The sequence below is a fragment of the Oncorhynchus kisutch genome, linkage group LG19 (genome assembly GCF_002021735.2).
Source record: "Oncorhynchus kisutch isolate 150728-3 linkage group LG19, Okis_V2, whole genome shotgun sequence".
Classification (NCBI taxonomy): domain Eukaryota; kingdom Metazoa; phylum Chordata; class Actinopteri; order Salmoniformes; family Salmonidae; genus Oncorhynchus; species Oncorhynchus kisutch.
This window is the reverse complement of record NC_034192.2, coordinates 10,654,805-10,675,301: the sequence shown is the minus strand read 5'-3', so window position 1 is coordinate 10,675,301 and position 20,497 is coordinate 10,654,805. Positions and strand designations below refer to the sequence as shown.

At 44.8% G+C, this 20,497-nt stretch overlaps 2 protein-coding genes across 7 annotated transcripts in view; one reads left to right on the top strand and one right to left on the bottom strand.

Moving 5' to 3' along the window:
* Nucleotides 1-1,795: 1,795 nt before the first annotated feature.
* Nucleotides 1,796-7,238, bottom strand: LOC109864289 (sorting and assembly machinery component 50 homolog B). Of its 2 annotated transcripts, XM_031797538.1 has the most exons (16): nucleotides 7,056-7,236; nucleotides 6,602-6,715; nucleotides 6,369-6,470; nucleotides 6,154-6,241; nucleotides 5,880-5,986; nucleotides 5,473-5,603; nucleotides 4,829-4,916; nucleotides 4,571-4,699; nucleotides 4,383-4,454; nucleotides 4,207-4,293; nucleotides 4,016-4,086; nucleotides 3,764-3,831; nucleotides 3,505-3,651; nucleotides 3,201-3,342; nucleotides 2,928-2,947; nucleotides 1,796-2,360 (listed from the first exon to the last, which is right to left on the bottom strand). In XM_031797538.1, exons 1-16 carry the CDS (start codon nucleotides 7,074-7,076, stop codon nucleotides 2,233-2,235), a joined length of 1,515 nt encoding a protein of 504 aa, XP_031653398.1. In that variant the 5' UTR covers nucleotides 7,077-7,236; the 3' UTR covers nucleotides 1,796-2,232. The 2 variants fall into 2 exon arrangements, with proteins under 2 accessions (XP_031653398.1, XP_020307578.1); XM_020451989.2 differs by lacking the exon at nucleotides 2,928-2,947 and having other exon boundaries at nucleotides 7,056-7,238.
* A 733-nt stretch (nucleotides 7,239-7,971) lies between these two features.
* Nucleotides 7,972-20,497, top strand: part of scube1 (signal peptide, CUB domain, EGF-like 1) — a 110,939-nt gene continuing 98,413 nt past the window's right edge. For all 5 annotated transcript variants that reach the window (XM_031797537.1, XM_031797536.1, XM_031797535.1 and 2 more), the window contains exons 1-2: nucleotides 7,972-8,106; nucleotides 10,158-10,280. In XM_031797537.1, the coding sequence (XP_031653397.1) occupies nucleotides 8,019-8,106; nucleotides 10,158-10,280 (211 nt within the window). In that variant the 5' untranslated portion in view covers nucleotides 7,972-8,018. The remainder of the gene's footprint in view (nucleotides 8,107-10,157; nucleotides 10,281-20,497) is intronic.

Below are 20,497 nucleotides of genomic sequence, written 5' to 3'. Positions count from 1 at the left end.
GTCATGACAATAGTGTACTGCCTGTTACCACATTTAGAAATAATCTTAGTACCTAAATTTAATATGTTGTCTTGTTTGCCTACAATGTATCCTCGTGTCAAAGTTTAAAAAGTCATGAGGGAAATATAAGGCACTGTATCACCCATGCTCCACATGATAAAGAGCAATGTATCAGTGGGGAAATTACTTTTTTGAAATTAAACTGTCACAACAGAACAGTGTTTGGAAGGACAAATTAAAGAATGCAAGCGACAATATATTTCCATCATTACATTTTAAACTTGGACACGAGGCTATATTGTAGGCACAGATCAGTGAGTCAGTCTCCCCTACTATTTACTAAATGTAGAATTGGAAGATCCCCCTCTGCTGCCTCCTGTTGAGGGCTGAAGGGATCCGTGTCAACAACACGCAATAAAGAAGCCAAGGCTGGTGAAGGAAGGAGGCAGAGGAGGGAAGAAAACACACACACACACACACACACGCAAATAAAATATAGATAGAGGTGAGCTTTGGAGGGTCTATTACACAGGGGTGTGGGTGTGCTGTGAGGGAGCGATAGGGCTGGCATCAGTGTCACAACTCCACGCCACTGGAGGGGGTCTGGATGGTCTATTACACAGGGGTGTGGGTGTGCTGTGAGGGAGCGATAGGGCTGGGATCAGGGTCACAACTCCACGCCACTGGAGGGGGTTTGAAGGGTCTATTACACAGGGGTGTGGGTGTGCTGTGAGGGAGCGATACTGCTGAGATCAGTGTCACAACTCCACGCCACTGGAGGGGGTTTGAAGGGTCTATTACACAGGGGTGTGGGTGTGCTGTGAGGGAGCGATATTGCAGAGATCAGTGTCACAACTCCACGCCACTGGAGGGGGTCTGGAGGGTTGCCAGCTGCTGTTTACAAGGATACAAGCCCCACAGCACAGTGTTCACATGCGTTTGATACTGGTCTGCTGACGCTTGATAGGGACAAAATTCACCTCCAAATGAAAACTAAACCACCAGGCTTTCTCTGAGAGAGAATGGATGAACACGGTTCAACAGAGTTCAGTAGAGAGAGAGAGAAACAGAGATGCTGAGTCAGGTTTTTTGGCTGGCAGATTCACACAACTGGTACAGTAGAGAGGTTGATGTCAGTACATGGTTACTGTACTAGGCTGTCTGTGTAGCACACCAGGGCCCATATCCACAAAGCCTCTCAGAGTAGGAGTGCTTATTTAGGATCTGTCCATATAATATTATTCATTATGATATAAAAGGCAAAACTGATCCAAGAACAGCAGTCCTGCTCCGTGACGCTTTGTGGATATATTCCTTGCTGAGTCAACAGCTGTTCTGCGCTCTTAGATCGACTTATCATGGCTCTTCAATGTGTCGTTTCTCACTGTAAATAGGAATTCAATGAGCAGTTGACTTGTCTGTAAAAACTAGATGGATTACCATGAGATTATAGTTGATATGTTATAAATACAATGTAAATAAAATGTTGACAATGCAGTAAAGTTCACTAGTTGCAATTGCACATGCTTTGGATATCTGCATGCTACAGTTAAGTGTAGACAGGTGGTGCACTCCCAAGCCATTGAATATATCAGGAGTTGACTTATATACCAATAGTGTGACTATTAATAACTGCAGGCTGATAAAACAGGCTACAGTGAGACCTGTACGTGACACACCTGTGTGTGCTGTAACTGCTGTCGTTAATGCAGGTCTGAGGGTGTTTCAGATAAACTTTGGATCTGAATAAATTATTGCAAATGTGTGTGTGTCTATGAGAAACCACAAAAAAAGATTAAGGGGAATTTTTGGGAGATTTATTGTGTAACTTAGACAACATTAAAAAGAGGACTAACAATAAGAGCAGTGGTGGAGGGTCACACTTGGGGTTCCCACCTCAGATTCACAGGGGCTGCTGTGGAGAAGGGGAGTCAACTCTCAATTCTCCACGTCAAACAGCAGAACCAACAAATCAGTTGGAAAGAGTTCTAATAGGGTCAAATTAATCTAGAACCAAAACCAATAGTCACTTCCCTATGGATAGGGCAGGCAGCAGTCTTGGAAGGCAGGGGAGATAAACCCAAATCTCTTTGTCTGGCCAGAAACGTAATTGGTTGGTGGAAAATTAACACAGCAAACAGTGGGTGATATCATTGGTTAATATCAAAAAGGGCGGCGGGGCACTCCTCCAGAACCGTGCATTCTGGTAGGCTCCCACAGCTAGTGTTACACTCAACAGATAACAAGTGACAATGCTCTTCTCCCTTTCCCATCGTGCTCTCTGCTGCTGGACCCGGGAGGCAGGGTGATGACATCACAGGAAGCGGATTCCTGCTCCAAACTGGACGCCGTCGCATATCCTGAGGCAGGGAAGGAAAAAGAGGGAAGATGAGCCACACAAAAGTTTTGAGACCTATATGTTCCGCACCTTGTGTCTGTTTATACCTAGGTGTTATGGCTTGTGTGTCTGTTTATTTACAGCACATATGAGCTGTATGGCATTGCAGCAATAACACCTCTCATCTCTCGTTCTATCATCTCTGCAGTGGTGGAAAAAGTACCCAATTGTCATACTTGAGTAAAAGTAAAGATACCTTAATAGAAAATGACTCAAGTAAAAGTGAGTCACCCAATAAAATACTACTTGAGTAAAATAAGTATTTGGTTTTAAATATACTTAAGTATCAAAGTAAATGTACAAGTATAAATCATTTAAAATTCCTTATATTAAGCAAACCAGATAGTACAATTTTCATGTTTTTTATTGACAGATAGTCAGGGGCACACTCCAACATCATTTACAAATGAAGCATTTGTGTTTAGTGAGTCCGCCAGATAAGAGGCAGTAGGGATAATCAGCGATGTTCTCGAATGTGTGAATTGGATCATTTTCCTGTCCTGCTAAGCATTCAAAATGTAACAAGTACCTTTGGGTGTCAGGGAAAATCTATGGAGAAGAAAGAATATCATTTTCTTCAGGAATGTAGTGAAGTAAAAGTTGTCAAAAATATAAATAGTAAAGTAAAGTACAGATACCACAAAAAACTACTTAAGTAATACTTAAGTATTTTTCTGTAAGTACTTTACACCACTGCATCTCTGGGAGTGTATATGCTTTTTAAAATTTTCTAGAGCGCTATATAAAATCCATAGCCTACTGGAGTCTGACCTGCTCCTCCAAATGTGTGTGTGTATTGTACCTGTCTCCACTCTGAACCCCCATGGGAATGCAGTAGTTGAGCTCCAGCCTGGCGATGTTCGCGAGACGCAACACGATGCCTGCTCCATACGACCAGCGGATACACTCCGCCAGCTTCTGTAGGTGTGCTCTTGGACCCTCTCCTGGGGACAGGAGACACTTACATGTAAGAAGAGGCAGAATGCACATAGATGCACAAACAGACAATTTAATATTTATTTGCAGTATGTACCATATGTAACTCATTAGTTAATAGGGGCAATGAAAAACAGAACATGGACTAATATGAGGTTCAAGGTTCCCACCGTAGTTGAGGTTGCACAGGTTCCCAGCGTTGAGGAAGAAGTGTGTCCTGAAGAGGTCTCCGAAGCCGGCCCGACCCGGACGGAAGGGTAGAGGAGTGTACAGGTGGAGCCCGCCTGCCCAGTACGCCTCTCCTCCCAGGTAGTCACCTGCGGCAACACAGGTAAAACCTTACGTTTCATCATCAGGACTCTGGGCAACTGACCCAACCCTGTACACCACACATGCCCGTTCAAATAAACAGAGAGCGCATGACCTCACCCTCACTCTGTGGACCGATGCTGTACATTCCAAATCCTCGCACACTGGTGGGACCGCCCAGATAGAACCTGGACAATACAGAAATATGTCAATGACATATAATAACGGCCAATTATCACTCACAGACCACAGGTGCTCACAACATCCCCTAAACACTGGAGGATAAATACTTCACAGAATGAGTTCTCAATGGCGCCACCTAGCGATTTCTATCAAATCTATGTGACATGAACCTGATGGGAGTGGTCCTACCTGTCAGCGATGGAGGACGGTCTGCCTCCGATGGGGAGGAGACACCCACCCCAGAGGGAGGCGGAGAGGACCTGAAAGAGACCACCAGGGCCATGTTATATGACATGTTGAACACTCAGGTACCCATAATTCACTTCCTATTTGTCCTGGGTATTTCCCCCTAGGTTAGGGACTGAGTAGTGTTCCCTTACCGAGTCCCAGACCAGCCGTCTGTTGACCTGCAGCTCAAAGTCCTCCTTCAGGAAGCTTGCGTCTCCGCCTGTATAGCCAGCCAGCTCCTACCGAGGGCAAGACAACATCAGCATGGCCACTTCATATAGATCTACAGTGGTGTATTATGCAGAGGAAGTCACACACACAAACATACCTGGTTGATCCTCAGTAAGGCACCTTTCTTGGGGAAGATGGCAGAGTTCCTGTTGTCAATGGACATGGTGTGCTGCAAGACAACTACCGTCAGCGGATTGACTCAGATTCTTGCTATTTTGAGAGTTAATATCATTAAGGGTTTAGGTTATTAGATAAAAGGGAACTGAGAGACAAAGGGCAACGTACCGAGAGGGCAGACTTGAGGGTGTGTCCGCTCTCTTCTCGCACGGCGAAGGAGGCACTGCGTGCCAGACAACCCAGCTCCCGCCACACACCCTCCCACTTCAGAGTGTGGTTGGTCCTCCACAGAGGAAACTATAGGAGAGAGAGGGAGAATGAATTTCCACAAGGATAACTAAGGCAGATAAAATTAAATAAAATAAAAAAAATAAAAAAATGTGACACACACAGACCCACAAACACATACAGTAGGAGTCCTCTTACATTGAGCTCAGTGGAGACTCCTCTGTCTGTCTCTTTGAGGGAGCTCCATGGAAACTGGCCTGTGACTTTGTACAGGTTTAGAGCGAGGCTGCAACAAGACAACACCTGTCACAACTTGAAACAAAACGGCAGCCATTACACCGCAAGTGCTATGTTTTTTTGTTGTAATTTCTACTGCTTTTTTTCTCCCCAATTTCGTGATTACGATCTTGCCTCGTTGCTGCAACTCCCCAATGGGCTCGGGAGAGGCGAAGGTCGACTTTCGTGTCTTCCAAAACATGACCCGCCAACACCGGCTCGCTTAACCCGGAAGCCAGCTGCACCAATGTGTTGGAGGAAACACTGTTCAACTGACGACCGGTCAGCCTGCAGGCCCCCGGCAAGCCACAAGGAGTCACTAGAGCGGGCTGAGGCAAGTAAAGCCCCACCGGCCAAACCCAGATGACACTAGGCCAATTGTGCCCCGCCCTATGGGACTCTCAGTCACGGCCGGTTATGACACAGCCTAGGATACCAGGCTGTAGTGACGCCTTAACAATGCGATGCAGTGCCTTAGACCGCTGCGCCACTCGGGAGGCCTGCAAGTGCTATTTTAATGTCCTATTGACACAGAGAGCAAGGACAGAGGTGTTCCCTGTTCGTACTTGCGTTCGAAGTTGCCTGGCTGGGGCTTGAAGAAGGACAGGCCGTAGGAAGTCTCCTTGGTCCCATAGGAAAACTGGAAGGTTAACTTCTCCGCACGGCCAAACACGTTAGGAAGCTTCACACCCAACACCTGGAAGACAGAGACAACGTTACTCCCAGGTCAGGGTCACACACCTGTTCTACCTGTCTGTGAACGTACATGAACACACTATGCACCCATTTGGAAGTGTTTGCAGTGAAAATGAGGCAGGGAAGCTGCTTAATCACCTCTGTATCACATGATTGTATTTATGTCAGCCTTGGGTCATTGTGACAGGGGTTTCAATGAACAACAATTGTGTGATGCTTTGTTATAGCGCTCCTGTAAGTATGTGTGTGAGAGATAGTGGTGTGTGTATTCTCTCACCATGCTGCCCTCGTTGTTGCCGACCATGGTGTTGTAGCTGCCCGTCAGCCTCTTCATCTCTGTCACCTCGAACGTCACGTCCAGACCATTGGGCAACGCATCCGCACCTGGGAGGGGTAGACCAAAACAGACAGAGGGCTCCTCTCCAGTGACGCAAATATCTTTTTACTGGTTATCCTTCCATATTGGCAGCGTCTCATGATTGAGATGGGTTGTGATATTGTTTCAGACACACGCACACACATACACAGCTGCTTAAGGGTGCACACTGTACCATCTGATGTATCTATGACAACCTCCACCTCTTTGAAGATGCCCAGACGCAGCAGTTTCTGTCTGGCAATATGAGACTTCTTCATGACCTGTCAAAGAGACAACAAGCAGCTTTTAGCACAGATGTTTCCCCTTAAACTAGGGAACATTTCAGAGTGTGTGTGTAGGTTGTGCGTGCATGTTCAAGTATGTGGAGTCCAGAGTGCTCATACTTACATCAATAAGGTTTTTAGCATGGAAGACCTCTGAGATTTCATAGCCCAGCAGATCCTCTTTGGTTCTGCCCAAGCCCTCAATGTTGACATGTTGGACAACAACCTGCAATGAATGGACAGATTCTCAGCATCCATTCCAACTAGGTGGTCAATGATTTACTCAGCTCCCTTTGCTAAGAAGATGGCGAACAACTTGTAATTGGAGTAACGGTAACTTGGATAAGAGATGCTTACGTCTTTGTTTTCCAGGACCTCCTGTTTAGTCTCTTGTTCTGCCTCCTGCACCTCAATCATGTCGTCGGGATGAACGCCCATGTCACGCCCGTGCATCGGGAGAGGGTCCATACTCTGAACAGTGTCGAAAAAGTAGAAAAATGATCTGAAGATATGACCATGCGTAGATAGCGATCTAACTAGCTTCGTTCTGTCAAGGTGGTACATTTTCTAACACGCTGACAGACCAGACACAATCCATATTGTATAACATTACATTACATAAAATATAGTCAAATAACCATCTGCCTCATGTCATACAACTCTTTGCCATTAATGTAATTTCTGTATCTTGTCCACGGCCTATGAGTTCGTCCATAGTAACTAACGTTACAGCGCCATACAATACACAGAACGGGGAGGTCATGCAGAATTTCATCCCCACTTCTAGTGGTTGTAAGAAATTAAGATTTACCCTGGCGTGGACAGTCCCCATGGTGACGTCGTTCTTTTGAAAAATATCCCTTTTTGAGAAGTAAATGTTTTTTAATAGGTCGATTTAGAGAAGAAAGTCACTACTACCAATGGCTAGATTTTCCAGGTCCTAACTCCCTTCAAGGGAGACGCCATGACACTTTGCGAAGCCTGCTCTGCGCACAGTGATTGGTCAAACATGTGCCTTTGTCACTGACAGGTGGGCGGGACAAAACCAGCGCACTGTGTAGTGTGTGCCAAGACCAGCAGAGGGCAGTATCTCTACACTCAAACTTCAGCCCTGTGTGAAGTTCCTGCTTTGACTGTGGCAAGTCTGTGCACTATATTTAGAGATAATGTTGGTCCCTTCAGATGTATGCTTCTTATGACTTCGTTTATTTCAAAGTATTTCCATTGCATTGTAAAGAATGACAAGAATAGACCACAACCAACTAAGAAGTGCCCAGAACTGCCCATTTGGCTACGAATGTAGCCTATTGAAATAAGCGCCTGCGGGACAATTCATCTGAAAAACATAAAAACATAGGTATACCTGAGCTCTTTTTTTCTCGATATTAATCACCACGATTGTAACTTGAATATGTATAACCTTAGTTTATAGGCCTACATGATCATGATTCATGAGTTCCATTATAGGCAATTGAGACCTATGGTGACAATTTGGCCCCGCGCTGGTGAGAAATATCTGAAAACATTTATTGATCAAGTTGGTCACGGTCTCAGGCAGTGAGTAATCAATTGAACCAAAGCAACCAATTTTCCTCTCTCTCTCTCTCTCTCTCCCTCTACACCTCCAATCCGCTCTTCAAATGCGTGCAAGCCAATCAGAGAGCGGCTCCGCTGGTCTCGCTGTCCTCTTCTACTGCCTCTGCCAGTACCAAAACGGTTCTCTTATCAAAGAAACACACAACCAAAAAACTGCATTCAATCACCACCTTTTACCATGGGAAGTGCTTGTTTTTCCTGGGACGTTTGTTTGTTTTTCGTCCTCATTAATACCTGTGAGGTGATGGGGGATGTTGGACTCGCAGGTAAGGAGCTCTCATTCTATCCCTTTCTGTCTTATATCATTTTGACACATATTTTTTAAGATAGTGCTGTCTATTTTCCCTGTTCATGTTTTATTGAAAAGTTAAAACCAGCGCATGACAGCGTAGAATAGGTGAAGCATAGTGGATTTCTTTAATGCCTAGGCTAACGTAGATTATATTCATTTTAATTGGAGAGTATTTGTGGACTGAGATTACAGTTGAGGCAGTTGAGAGAACATGTTCCTTTGAGAAACACTTGGTTGAGGATGGATCATTTGGGCTAGCAACATTTGAACAGTATGGAAAGGAGAAATAGCTAAACACCGATATTGCACGAAAAAACATTGAACGAAATATATACATTTGATGCCAAATATAGCAATTATAAAAGGCTTTGAATGGGTGATGTGATATGCGCGCGAAATAACTCAGGCTGCAAACACGTTTACATTTGGCCTTGCAGAGTTGATCCATATTTACTCATTTTGGACTGACAATCAAAATAGTGCGTGTTAGTCCAGTTTGCATTGACAATATTACTCTAAACACTATTTGAAGTTGAGTATTTGTTTCGCCATATTCAATTGCCCTTTCTGAATGTAAAAAAAAAAAGTCTACAAGAAATTAGGTCCATCGACTGAGATCTACCTGCATGTTTTACCAGTCGTAGATCAATCTGCGAGGTAGGTCCAGGACTGGTTAATGCGTGAATACAAATATGTATGACTAAGCATCTTTTCACCCATCTGCTTGAACGAATCCCTTCTATGAGCTGATTACATAGCATCTTTTCCGGATCAGTTGCCTGCCCAGAGGTGTCCATGTGGACATGGGTTGGGAAGGTGGCCTTCACGGTCCCTGGAGGAGTCTGTCCCAACCTGCTTATCGACGACCTTTCAACGGAAAGCGGCGCGCCTTCTTTCCCTCCAACTATGGATTGGCGAGAAGTCAATATTGGGACGGCCACTGAAGCACGGGAGAGGGCTTTATTTTACATTAGTCAACGGTATTTCATAATAATAGTCCCATGGTGAACCTGCAATAACATTTTCCTTCCTTACATCTATCTATTCACTGTCAACAACTCAGTGAGAACCGGCAGTTGAACTATCTAGTCCAGGTTTTACAGGCTATATTCCGCTGCCTACTCCTATCACTTTATTTTTCATTTCTACTGGCGCTCACATGGGAGCAAATAAATCAGTCATCCGCTTGATAAAAAATATTTATTGTGATGACATTTATTGTTTATTTATTGCATTTTGTTGAGCTGGGCGGGGGTCAGGCAGCAGGGCTTAACCACGCAGAGAAATAAACGCTGGATTTACGGCTCCCAATATGGGCTATTCATGAGGGGCAAGATAGGAGACAGGGTAGCTGCTTCTCAGCTCAAGATAGATACATCGCTAGAGAGAGGAAGAGAACAGAAGTTTGGATAGGTTTAACTTTCTCTCTTACACTTGTGGTCTTTCTCTCTCTCTCTCTCTCTCTCTCTCTCTCTCTCTCTCTTGCTCTCTTTCGCTGTCTGTCTGTGTGAATTAGCTGGCTTAAGGCCCCTGGATTCATCCCCAGATGTGACTCTCTAACAATGACTTGATCAATAGGGTTCCCTATAGCCACTCAGTATTCTAGAGGCATCCGCTAAGCCCTGATACACTAGTGTACCTCTCGGCTATTGGTATTTGATTCATGTAAATTATTATTGGTTTTGGCCTCTTTAGTGTTACCGGTATCTTTTATAGCGTTAAGAAACCTCACCCTTCATCCACTATGTTACTCCCTGACAGTTTATTGTCTTATATGAGGAGTTCTACATTTTGGATGTTTGCCATCATAAAGTAAATATTTCCAGCCTGTATATATCTGGATGGAGCTGCATTTGGCCAAGAGGACTGAGCTTTCCCTGAGAGAGCGGGATTAAAACATTCGATTGAGGTTGTACAAAACCCATTCACCTCTCACCAAAATCATCGCTATTTTGTAGACTTAGTCCTATTGATGAGTCCTTGGAGACCAGTGGTTTACAGTTGTCCCTTGTGTCATTTCTCTAGATGCCGATGAGTGCTCTGAAGGCACGGATGACTGTCACATTGATGCTCTCTGCCAGAATACCCCCAAATCCTTCAACTGCATCTGCAAGCCGGGGTACAAGGGAGATGGCAAGCAGTGTGAAGGTGAGTTTAACTCCATTGTCTTATTATGGCTTCAATGTGATATGACTTAATTCACCTCCCCTCCCTCCGGCCACTCCGATCCAAATCATCATCCTCAATCACCCCACACCTCTGTCCTCTCCGCACTTCATTCCACCCGCCCCCTATTGCTCTCTGACAGGCTCAGCAGTAATGGCAGGTTTTACAGCTGTTTCACAGGAACACCCCCATTCCTCTCTCCCCTCCTCTCCCCCTTCCTGACTCCAGCCCCCCCGCCAGCTCTCCTAATTAACTGGGAGGAAGTGGACTGAGGGAAGGTGTGAGGGTGAGAGGGGGCAGCACCTGGCTGTGCGTTCACACCTCCACTCATTTCTGCCTCAAAGCACACCACAGCTGGAGCTAGAGCTAGCTTAGCGCACAGCACACACTCCCTCCCAACGCTAGCCTGTCTAGCCGTATAAATGCAATCGAAACGCATCTACGCACGCACACGCAAATGCCAGTTCAGCTTATAGGCTACCACGGCAAATAACGTGGTAACGATACATCAGTCATATTGGCCCCTGTGGTGATGACGGGCCTTTTTCTATAGGGGTTTTCACTGCCTCTATGTTCAGGCCTTTTCAGGTGTCTCCTGTTTGTTTAAGTATTTGTGTGTATGTCAGTGAGTTATATCCAACACTTTCTGCTGTTTGCTCAGCTGTGTACCAGTCTCCCCCGCCTGAAACACACACACACACACACACACACACACACACACACACGCACACGCACACGCACACGCACACGCACACACACACACACACACACACACACACAGAGTGAGCAGGTGTTATGTCTGAGGAACTCACCTGGATATTGCCCATTCAGAGACTCTGTACCTCTCATTTGGTCAACCTGGGGAGAACACAATGAGATGATCCTGTGTCATTGTTTGATTAGCTCACTTATCAAATGCCTCAGGCTGTGTGAGTCGGTCTTCCTACATATGACTATATAATCACACACCTGGCTTGGAGAGAGGGAGTAAGGGAGCTTGACTATTATTTCCACCATTTTGTGTCTGCTGATTCTGTTGAGTTCCATACTGTAGCTCTGTCTCCATTTGTTTTGCCCCGGTCTACTTGATATACTGTAGCTCTGTCTCCATTTGTTTTGCCCCGGTCTACTTGATATACTGTAGCTCTGTCTCCATTTGTTTTGCCCCGGTCTACTTGATATACTGTAGCTCTGTCTCCATTTGTTTTGCCCCGGTCTACTTGATATACTGTAGCTCTGTCTCCATTTGTTTTGCCCCGGTCTACTTGATATACTGTAGCTCTGTCTCCATTTGTTTTGCCCCGGTCTACTTGATATACTGTAGCTCTGTCTCCATTTGTTTTGCCCCGGTCTACTTGATATACTGTAGCTCTGTCTCCATTTGTTTTGCCCCGGTCTACTTGATATACTGTAGCTCTGTCTCCATTTGTTTTGCCCCGGTCTACTTCTCAAATCAAATCAAATCAAATTTTACTTGTTACATACACATGGTTAGCAGATGTTAATGCAAGTGTAGCGAAATGCTTGTGCTTCTAGTTCCGATAATGCAGTAATAACCAACGAGTAATCTAACCTAACAATTTCACAACAGCTACCTTATACACACAAGTGTAAAGGGATGAAGAATATGTACATAATGATATATGAATGAGTGATGGTACAGAACGACATAGGCAAGATGCAGTAGATGGTATCGAGTACAGTATATACATATGAGATGAGTAATGTAGGGTATGTAAACATTATATTAAGTGGCATTGTTTAAAGTGGCTAGTGATATATTTTTTACATGTATGGCAGCAGCCATTCAATGTTAGTGGTGGTTGTATAACAGTCTGATGGCCTTGAGATAGAAGCTGTTTTTCAGTCTCTCAGACCCTGCTTTGATGCACCTGTACTGACCTCGCCTTCTGGATGATAGCGGGGTGAACAGGCAGTGGCTCAGGTGGTTGTTGTCCTTGATTACCTTTATGGCCTTCCTGTGACATCGGGTGGTATAGGTGTCTTGGAGGGCAGGTAGTTTGCCCCCGGTGATGCGTTGTGCAGACTTCACTACCCTCTGGAGAGCCTTACGGTTGTGGGCGGAGCAGTTGCCGTACCAGGCGGCGATACCACCCGACAGGATGCTCTCGATTGTGCATCTGTAAAAGTTTGTGAGTGCTTTTGGTGCCAAGCCAAATTTCTTCAGCCTCCTGAGGTTGAAGAGGCGCTGCTGCGCATTCTTCACCACTCTGTCTGTGTGGGTGGACCAATTCAGTTTGTCCGTGATGTGTACGCCGAGGAACTTTAAACTTTCTACCCTCTTCACTACTGTCCCGTCGATGTTGATAGGGGGCTGCTCCCTCTGCTGTTTCCTGAAGTCCATGATCATCTCCTTTGTTTTGTTGACGTTGAGTGTGAGGTTATTTTCCTGACACCACACTCCGAGGACACTCACCTCCTCCCTGTAGGCCGTCTCGTCGTTGTTGGTAATCAAGGCTACCACTGTAGTGTCGTCTGCAAACTTGATGATTGAGTTGGAGATGTGCATGGCCACGCAGTCGTGGGTGAACAGGGAGTACAGGAGAGGGCTCAGAACGCACCCTTGTGGGGCCCCAGGGGTTGAGGATCAGCGGGGTGGAGATGTTGTTACCTACCCTCACCACCTGGGGGTGGCCCGTCAGGAAGTCCAGTACCCAGTTGCACAGTGCGGGGTCGAGACCCAGGGTCTTGATGACGAGTTTGGAGGGTACTATGGTGTTAAATGCTGAGCTGTCGTCGATGAATAGCATTCTCACATACAGTGGGGAGAACAAGTATTTGATACACTGCCGATTTTGCAGGTTTTCCTACTTACAAAGCATGTAGAGGTCTGTAATTTTTTATCATAGGTACACTTCAACTGTGAGAGACAGAATCCCCCCCAAAAATCAAGAAAATCAAAAATCCAGAAAATCACATTGTATGATTTTTAAGTAATTCATTTGCATTTTATTGCATGACATAAGTATTTGATCACCTACCAACCAGTAAGAATTCCGTCTCTCACAGACCTGTTAGTTTTTCTTTAAGAAGCCCTCCTGTTCCCCACTCATTACCTGTATTAACTGCACCTGTTTGAACTCATTACCTGTATAAAAGACAACTGAACACACACTCCTTCTCTCACAGTTGAAGTGTACCTAGGATAAAAATTACAGACCTCTACATGCTTTGTAAGTAGGAAAACCTGCAAAATTGACAGTATATCAAATACTTGTTCTCCCCACTGTAGGTATTCCTCTTGTCCAGATGGGTTAGGGCCGTGTGCAGTGTGGTTGGAATTGTGGACCTATTGCGGCGGTAAGCAAATTCGAGTTGGTCTAGGGTGTCAGGTAGGTTGGAGGTGATATGGTCCTTGACTAGTCTCTCGCACTGAGAGACTAGTCAGTGCTACGGGGCGGTAGTCATTTAGCTCAGTTACCTTAGCTTTCTTGGGAACAGGAACAATGGTGGCCCTCTTGAAGCATGTGGGAACAGCAGACTGGGATAAGGATTGATTGAATATGTCCGTAAACACACCAGCCAGCTGGTCTGCGCATGCTCTGAGGATGTGGCTGGGGATGCCGTCTGGGCCTGCAGCCTTGCGAGGGTTAACACGTTTAAATCATCGGCTGCAGTGAAGGAGAGTCCGCAGGTTTTGGTAGCGGGCCGTGTCAGTGGCACTGTATTGTCCTCAAAGCGAGCAAAGAAGTTGTTTAGTCTGTCTGGGAGCAAGAAATCCTGATCCGCGACAAGGCTGGTTTTCTTTTTGTAATCCATGATAGACTGTAGACCCTGCCACATACCTCTTGTGTCTGAGCCATTGAATTGGGACTCTACTTTGTCTCTATACTGACGCTTAGCTTGTTTGATTGCCTTGCGGAGGGAATAGCTACACTGTTTGTATTCGGTCATGTTTCCGGTCACCTTGCCCTGGTTAAAAGCACTGGTTCGTGCTCTCTGTTTCGCGCGAAGGCTGCCATCAATCCACGGTTTCAATCCACAGTTGCTGTGGGTACGACATCGCCGATGCACTTGCTAATGAACTCGCTCACAGAATCAGCGTATTCGTCAATGTTGTTGTTTGACGCAATGCGGAACATATCCCAATCCACGTGCTCGAAGCAATCTTGAAGCGTGGAATCAGATTGGTCGGACCAGCATTGAACAGACCTGAGAGCGGAAGCTTCCTGTTTTAGTTTCTGTCTATAGGCTGTTTCTGTCGCTGAAGTTAGAATAACAATGATCTAGGGTTTTACCAGCCCTGGTAGCACAATCGATATGCTGATAGAATTTAGGGAGTCTTGTTTTCAGATTAGCCTTGTTAAAAAATCCCCAGCTACAATGAATGCAGCCTCAGGATATGTGGTTTCCAGTTTACATAGAGTCAAATAAAGTTTGTTCAGGGCCATCGATGTGTCTGCTTGGGGGGGAATATATGCGGCTGTGATTATAATCGAAGAGAATTATCTTGGTAGATAATGCAGTCAACATTTGATTGTGAGGAATTCTAAGTCAGGTGAACAGAAGGACTTGAGTTCCTGTATGTTGTTATGATCACACCACGTCTCGTTAATCATAAGGCATACCCCCCTGCCCCTCGTCTTACCAGAAATATGTTTTTTTCTGTCGGCGCGATGCGTGAAGAAACCAGCTGGCTGCACCGACTCCGATAGCGTCTCTCTAGTGAGCCATGTTTCCGTGAAGCAAAGAACGTTATAGTCTCTGATTTCTCTCTGAAATGTTACCCTTGCTCGGATTTCATCAACCTTGTTGTCAAGAGACTGGACATTGGCGAGTAGTATGCTCGGGAGCGGTGCGCAATGTGCCCATCTCCGGAGCCTGACCAGAAGACTGCTTAGTCTGCCCATTTTACGGCGACGTTGTTTCGGTTCGCCGGCTGGGATCCGATCCATTGTCCCGGGTGTTGGGTAAAACACAGGATCCGCTTGGGGAAAGCCGTTATTCCTGGTCGTAATGATGGTGAGTTGACGTTGCTCTTATATCCAATAGTTCCTCCCGACTGTATGTAATAAAACCTAAGATTACCTGGGGTACCAATGTAATAAATAACACGTAAAATAAAATACTGCATAGTTTCCTAGGAACACGAAGCGAGGCAGCCATCTCTGTCGGCGCCAGAAGTCATCTATTCTATTGGCCATCCTCCGCCATTGGACTTAAGCTATGACATTGGAGAGACGTTCTGGAATTACTAGAAACGCCTGTACTAAAAGATGATATTGTACCAGGCAGCTCTGCTACACATTGCATAATCTCCAGTCAGAAACACAATGGTCCTTAGCCTAGAACAGATTGAGCTGCCCAGAATAATATATTAAATGTTGTCCGTAGAGAAACTACAAAAGGTATAGAATCTTTATAGGGATATGTTCCTCCTACTGTAAAACAGCTGTCTGAGTAGAGGGCCCACCTGTTTGTCTGTCTTGTCTTGTCTAGTCTTGTCTGTCTGTCTATCTTGTCTGTCTGTCTTGTCTGTCTGTCTATCTTGTCTGTCTTGTCTCTGTGTCTGTCTGTCTTGTCTGTCTATCTATCTTGCCACCTGTCTGTCTGTTTTGTCTAGTCTTGTCTGTCTGTCTGTCTATCTTGTCTGTCTTGTCTCTGTCTGTCTGCCTGTCTGTCTATCTTGTCTGTCTTGTCTCTGTCTGTCTGTCTTGTCTCTGTCTGTCTTGTCTATCTATCTTGTCTGTCTGTCTTGTCTGTCTTGCCTGTCTGTCTTTTCTTATCTGTCTTGTCTATCTTGTCTGTCTGTCTTATCTGTCTTGTCTGTCTGTCTTTTCTTATCTGTCTTGTCTGTCTGTCTTTTCTTGTCTGTCTTGTCTGGCTGTCTATCTTGTCTGTCTTGTCTGTCTGTCTATCTTGTCTGTCTGGTCTGTCTATCTTGTCTGTCTGGTCTGCCCATCTGTCTTGTTTGTCTTGTCTCTGTCTGTCTTGTCTGTCTTGTCTCTGTCTGTCTTGTATGTCTGTCTCTGTCTGTCTTGTTTTGTTTGTCTGTCTATCTTGTCTGTCAGTCTTGTCTGTCTGTCTTGTCTGTCTGTATTGTCGGTCTCATCTCTCTGTCTTTTCTTGTCTGTCTTGTCTCTCTGTCTTTTCTTGTCTGTATTGTCTGTCTGTCTTGTCTGCCTGTCTGTCTTGTTTGTCTGTCTGTCTTGTCTCTGTCTTGTCTGTCTTGTCTGTATGTCTATCTTGTCTGTCTGTCTGTCTGTCTGTCTATCTTGTCTGTCTGTCTCTCTTGTTTCTGTCTGTCTGCCTGTCTGTCTCTGTCTGTCTTGTTTTGTCTGTCTGTCTTGTCTCTGTCTTGTCTCTGTCAGTCTTGTCTGTCTTGTCTCTGTCTGTCCTGTCTGTCTGGTCTCTGTCTGTCTTGTCTGTCTGTGTGTACAGATTTATTGTGCTTATGAATGTTTGTTTAACTGAAATTCTAAGAGGGGTGTATTTCATATTTGGATGGGAATATATTTGTCCCTGTTGTTGATTGAATTGTGTGTGTGTGTGTGTGTGTTACATTTGTGTTGTACAGATGGAGAAACGAATGAGTTGTGCCTATGCCTCAGTATCTGAAATCCAATGTGTCCTGTCCTCCTGTCCTTGTGTCCAATACTGAAGCCACGATTGATACGGCACAATTAACGCCTCGGGCACACCAACAGTACAAACGTTTCCAATGGAACGCTGCGTTTGCCTTGCAGCATTGCATTGCAGAAGCAGTTGCAGTACGTTCTGCGGTGCATATGTTGGATTTATCCAACGTATGCATCAAACTGTATTCGTAGACAGCTTGACAGATCAAGATGATGCTGCGTACCATTTTGCGCAATGACGCTGTCGGTGGGACCGAGGCGTAAGGTCCAGTGAATGGCTGACAGAATGAAGACGGATGGTGGATGTGAGTTGACCCCTGACCTCTGTGATTAGATAGGGGCTGTGTAATTGGCCGGCTATGTTTCCCATCAGTAGACATTACATTACCCCGGTGGTGCAAGGGACAGAGTCATTAGGACGAGCAGAGAGCTGCTCTCTCTCTCTCTCTCTCTCTCTCTCTCTCTCTCTCTGTCTCTGTCTCTGTCTCTCTATCTCTCTCTCTGTCTCTGTCTCTGTATCTCCCTCTCTCTCTCTCTCTCTGTCTCTCTCTCTCTCTCTCTGTCTCTCTATCTCTCTCTCTCTCTCTCTCTCTCTCTCTGTCTCTGTCTCTCTTTCTGTCTCTGTCTCTGTCTCTCTCTGTCTCTGTCTCTCTTTCTCTCTCTGTCTCTCTCTCTCTGTCTCTCTGTCTCTCTCTCTCTGTCTCTCTCTCTGTCTCTCTGTCTCTCTGTCTCTCTGTCTCTCTATCTCTCTCTCTCTGTCTCTCTCTCTCTATCTCTCTCTGTCTCTCTGTCTCTCTCTCTCTCTCTCTCTCTCTCTCTCTCTCTCTCTACTTCCAGGAAATGACTATGCCTCAGGATGGAAGACTATCAGTGAGGGACCCTGTAGTTAGCATCTGATAACTCAACATTCCAGTAGAATTTAGGGAAACACTTAATTCTTTATTACGTGTTATAAGCATCAGCATTAATGTCCTATTATAAGGCATTTATTGAATTATGTAGAATATTGCAATTAACCACAAAATAGCATTTTTGGTTGTAATTCTTAATTGTTCCTATCAGATTATGGTCCTTTTCTCTGCTCCTCAAAATGTTGCTCTCTCGCCTCTGAAATTTGATCTTGCGTTTATAAATGTAGCTCTCTGTAGATTTTTCCGTGGGCTGATATTGCTGGCTCGTTATGGAAAAATGTGAACTTTGGGCCCTGCGCTGTCAACCCGAAGAATGAGACAATGTGAAAGAGCATAAACCCTTATGAGTAGTACAAATTCATATCACTCTGTCCTCGCAATGCTGGACATAGTGGTTTCAGGCTGCATCAACTGCACATCTCTGATGATCAGAGTTCTGCTGATCTAGAAAGATACTACTATACATCTACTGTTGAAGTCGGAGGTTTACATACACCTTACAGCCAAATACATTTAAACTCAGTTTTTCACAATTCCTGACATTTAATCCAAGTAAAAATTTAGGTCAGTTCGTATCACCACTTTATTTTAAGAATGTGAAACATCAGACTATTAGTAGGGAGAATGATTTATTTCAGCTTTAATATCTTTCAACACATCCCCGGTGGGTCAGAAGTTTACATACACTCAAATAGTATTTGGTAGCATTGCCTTTAAATTGTTTAACTTGGGTCAAACGTTTCGGGTAGCCTTCCACAAGCTTCCCACAATAAGTTGGGTGAATTTTGGCCCATTCCTCCTGACAGAGCTGGTGTAACTGAGTCAGGTTTGTCGGCCTCCTTGCTCACACAGACTTTTTCAGTTCTGCCCACAAATGTTCTATAGGATTGAGGTCAGGACTTTGTGTTACCCACTCCAATACATTGACTTTGTTGTCATTAAGCGGTTTTGCCACAACTTTAGAAGTATGCTTGGGGTTATTGTCCATTTGGAAGACCCATTTGCGACCAAGCTTTCTGACTGATGTCTTGAGATGTTGCTTCAATATATCCACATAATTTTCCATCCTCATGATGCCATCTAGTTTGTGAAGTGCACCAGTCCCTCCTGCAGCAAAGCACCCCCACAACATGATGCTGCCACCCCGTGCTTCACGGTTGGGATGGTGTTCTTCGGCTTGCAAGCCTCCCGCCTTTTCCTCCAAACATAACAATGGTCATTATGGCCAAACAGTTCTATTTTTGTTTCATCAGACCAGAGGACATTTCTCCAAAAAGTACGATCTTAGTCCCCATGTGTAGTTCCAAACCGTAGTCTGGCTTTTTATGCCGGATTTTGAGCAGTGGCTTCTTCCTTGCTGTGCGGCCTTTCAGGTTATGTCGATATAGGACTCGTTTTACTGTGGATATAGATACTTTTGTACCTATTTCCTCCAGCATCTTCACAAGGTCCTTTGCTGTTGTTCTGGGATTGATTTGCACTTTTCGCACCAAAGTACGTTCATTTCTAGGAGACAGAATGCGTCTCCTTCCTGAGCGGTATGACGGCTGCGTGGTCCCATGGTGTTATACTTGCGTACTATTGTTTGTACAGATGAACATGGTACCTTCAGGCGTTTGGAAATTGCTTCCAAGGATGAACCAGACTTGTGGAGGTCTTGGCAGATTTCTTTTGATTTGATCATGATGTTAAGCAAAGAGGCACTGAGTTTGAAGGTAGGCCTTGAAATACATCCACAGGTACACCTCCAATTGACTCAAATTATGTCAATTATCAGAAGCTTCTAAAGTCATGACATCATTTTCTGTAATTTTCCAAGCTGTTTAAATGCACAGTCAACTTAGTGTATGTAAACTTCTCACCCACTGGACTTGTGATACAGTGAGTTATAAGTGAAATAATCTGTCTGTAAACAATGGTTAAAAAAAATATCTGTGTCATGCACAAAGTAGATGTCCGAACCGACTTGCCAAAACCATAGTTTGTTAACAAGACATTTGTGGAGATGTTGAAAAATACATTTGAATGAGTCCAACCTAAGTGCATGTAAACTTCTGACTTCAACGGTACCTATGTGTCCCTACTGTTGTTAGTGCTTTGGATACTTTTTCATTCCAAGGAAACTGCTACAAATGAAAACAGGTTTCAGAGAAACCGGTTTCTGAGAATCATTCTTATTTTGCTACAGGAATTGTATTTATTCATGTACTCAACAAGAACTATGCTTTCAGTGACAGTGTGAAACAAAAATGCTATTACCTTTTCCTGCCTATCAGCTTGGATTAAAATAGGCCCATGCTTTTCTCTGAGTAGGTCTATAACTCAACAGTCACATGGTTCTCTGCTCATCAGTAGCAGCCAGAAGTAGATTTATCTAACGTTCCACAGAGAGGAGTCGACTGGGCTGGTTGCCACGGGGCTGTCAGGGTCTTGTGAAAGGCTGTCCATGTTTGCTCAGCACTTGTCACTTACTGACTAATTGATTGGTTTTCATTGGTCTTGTCCCTGGCACTCATCCTCTCCAGTTAGTTTCAGCACTACAGCCTTTGCTTTTCTCTTCCCATGTCCTCTATGTGTGTGTGTGTGTGTGTGTGCGTGTGCATAGAGACAGATACAGACTGAGCCATGAGTCTGTTCTCCCAGCAGCAGTAACAATTACCTGACCTGCTTTACAGATGAGGGAGGGAGG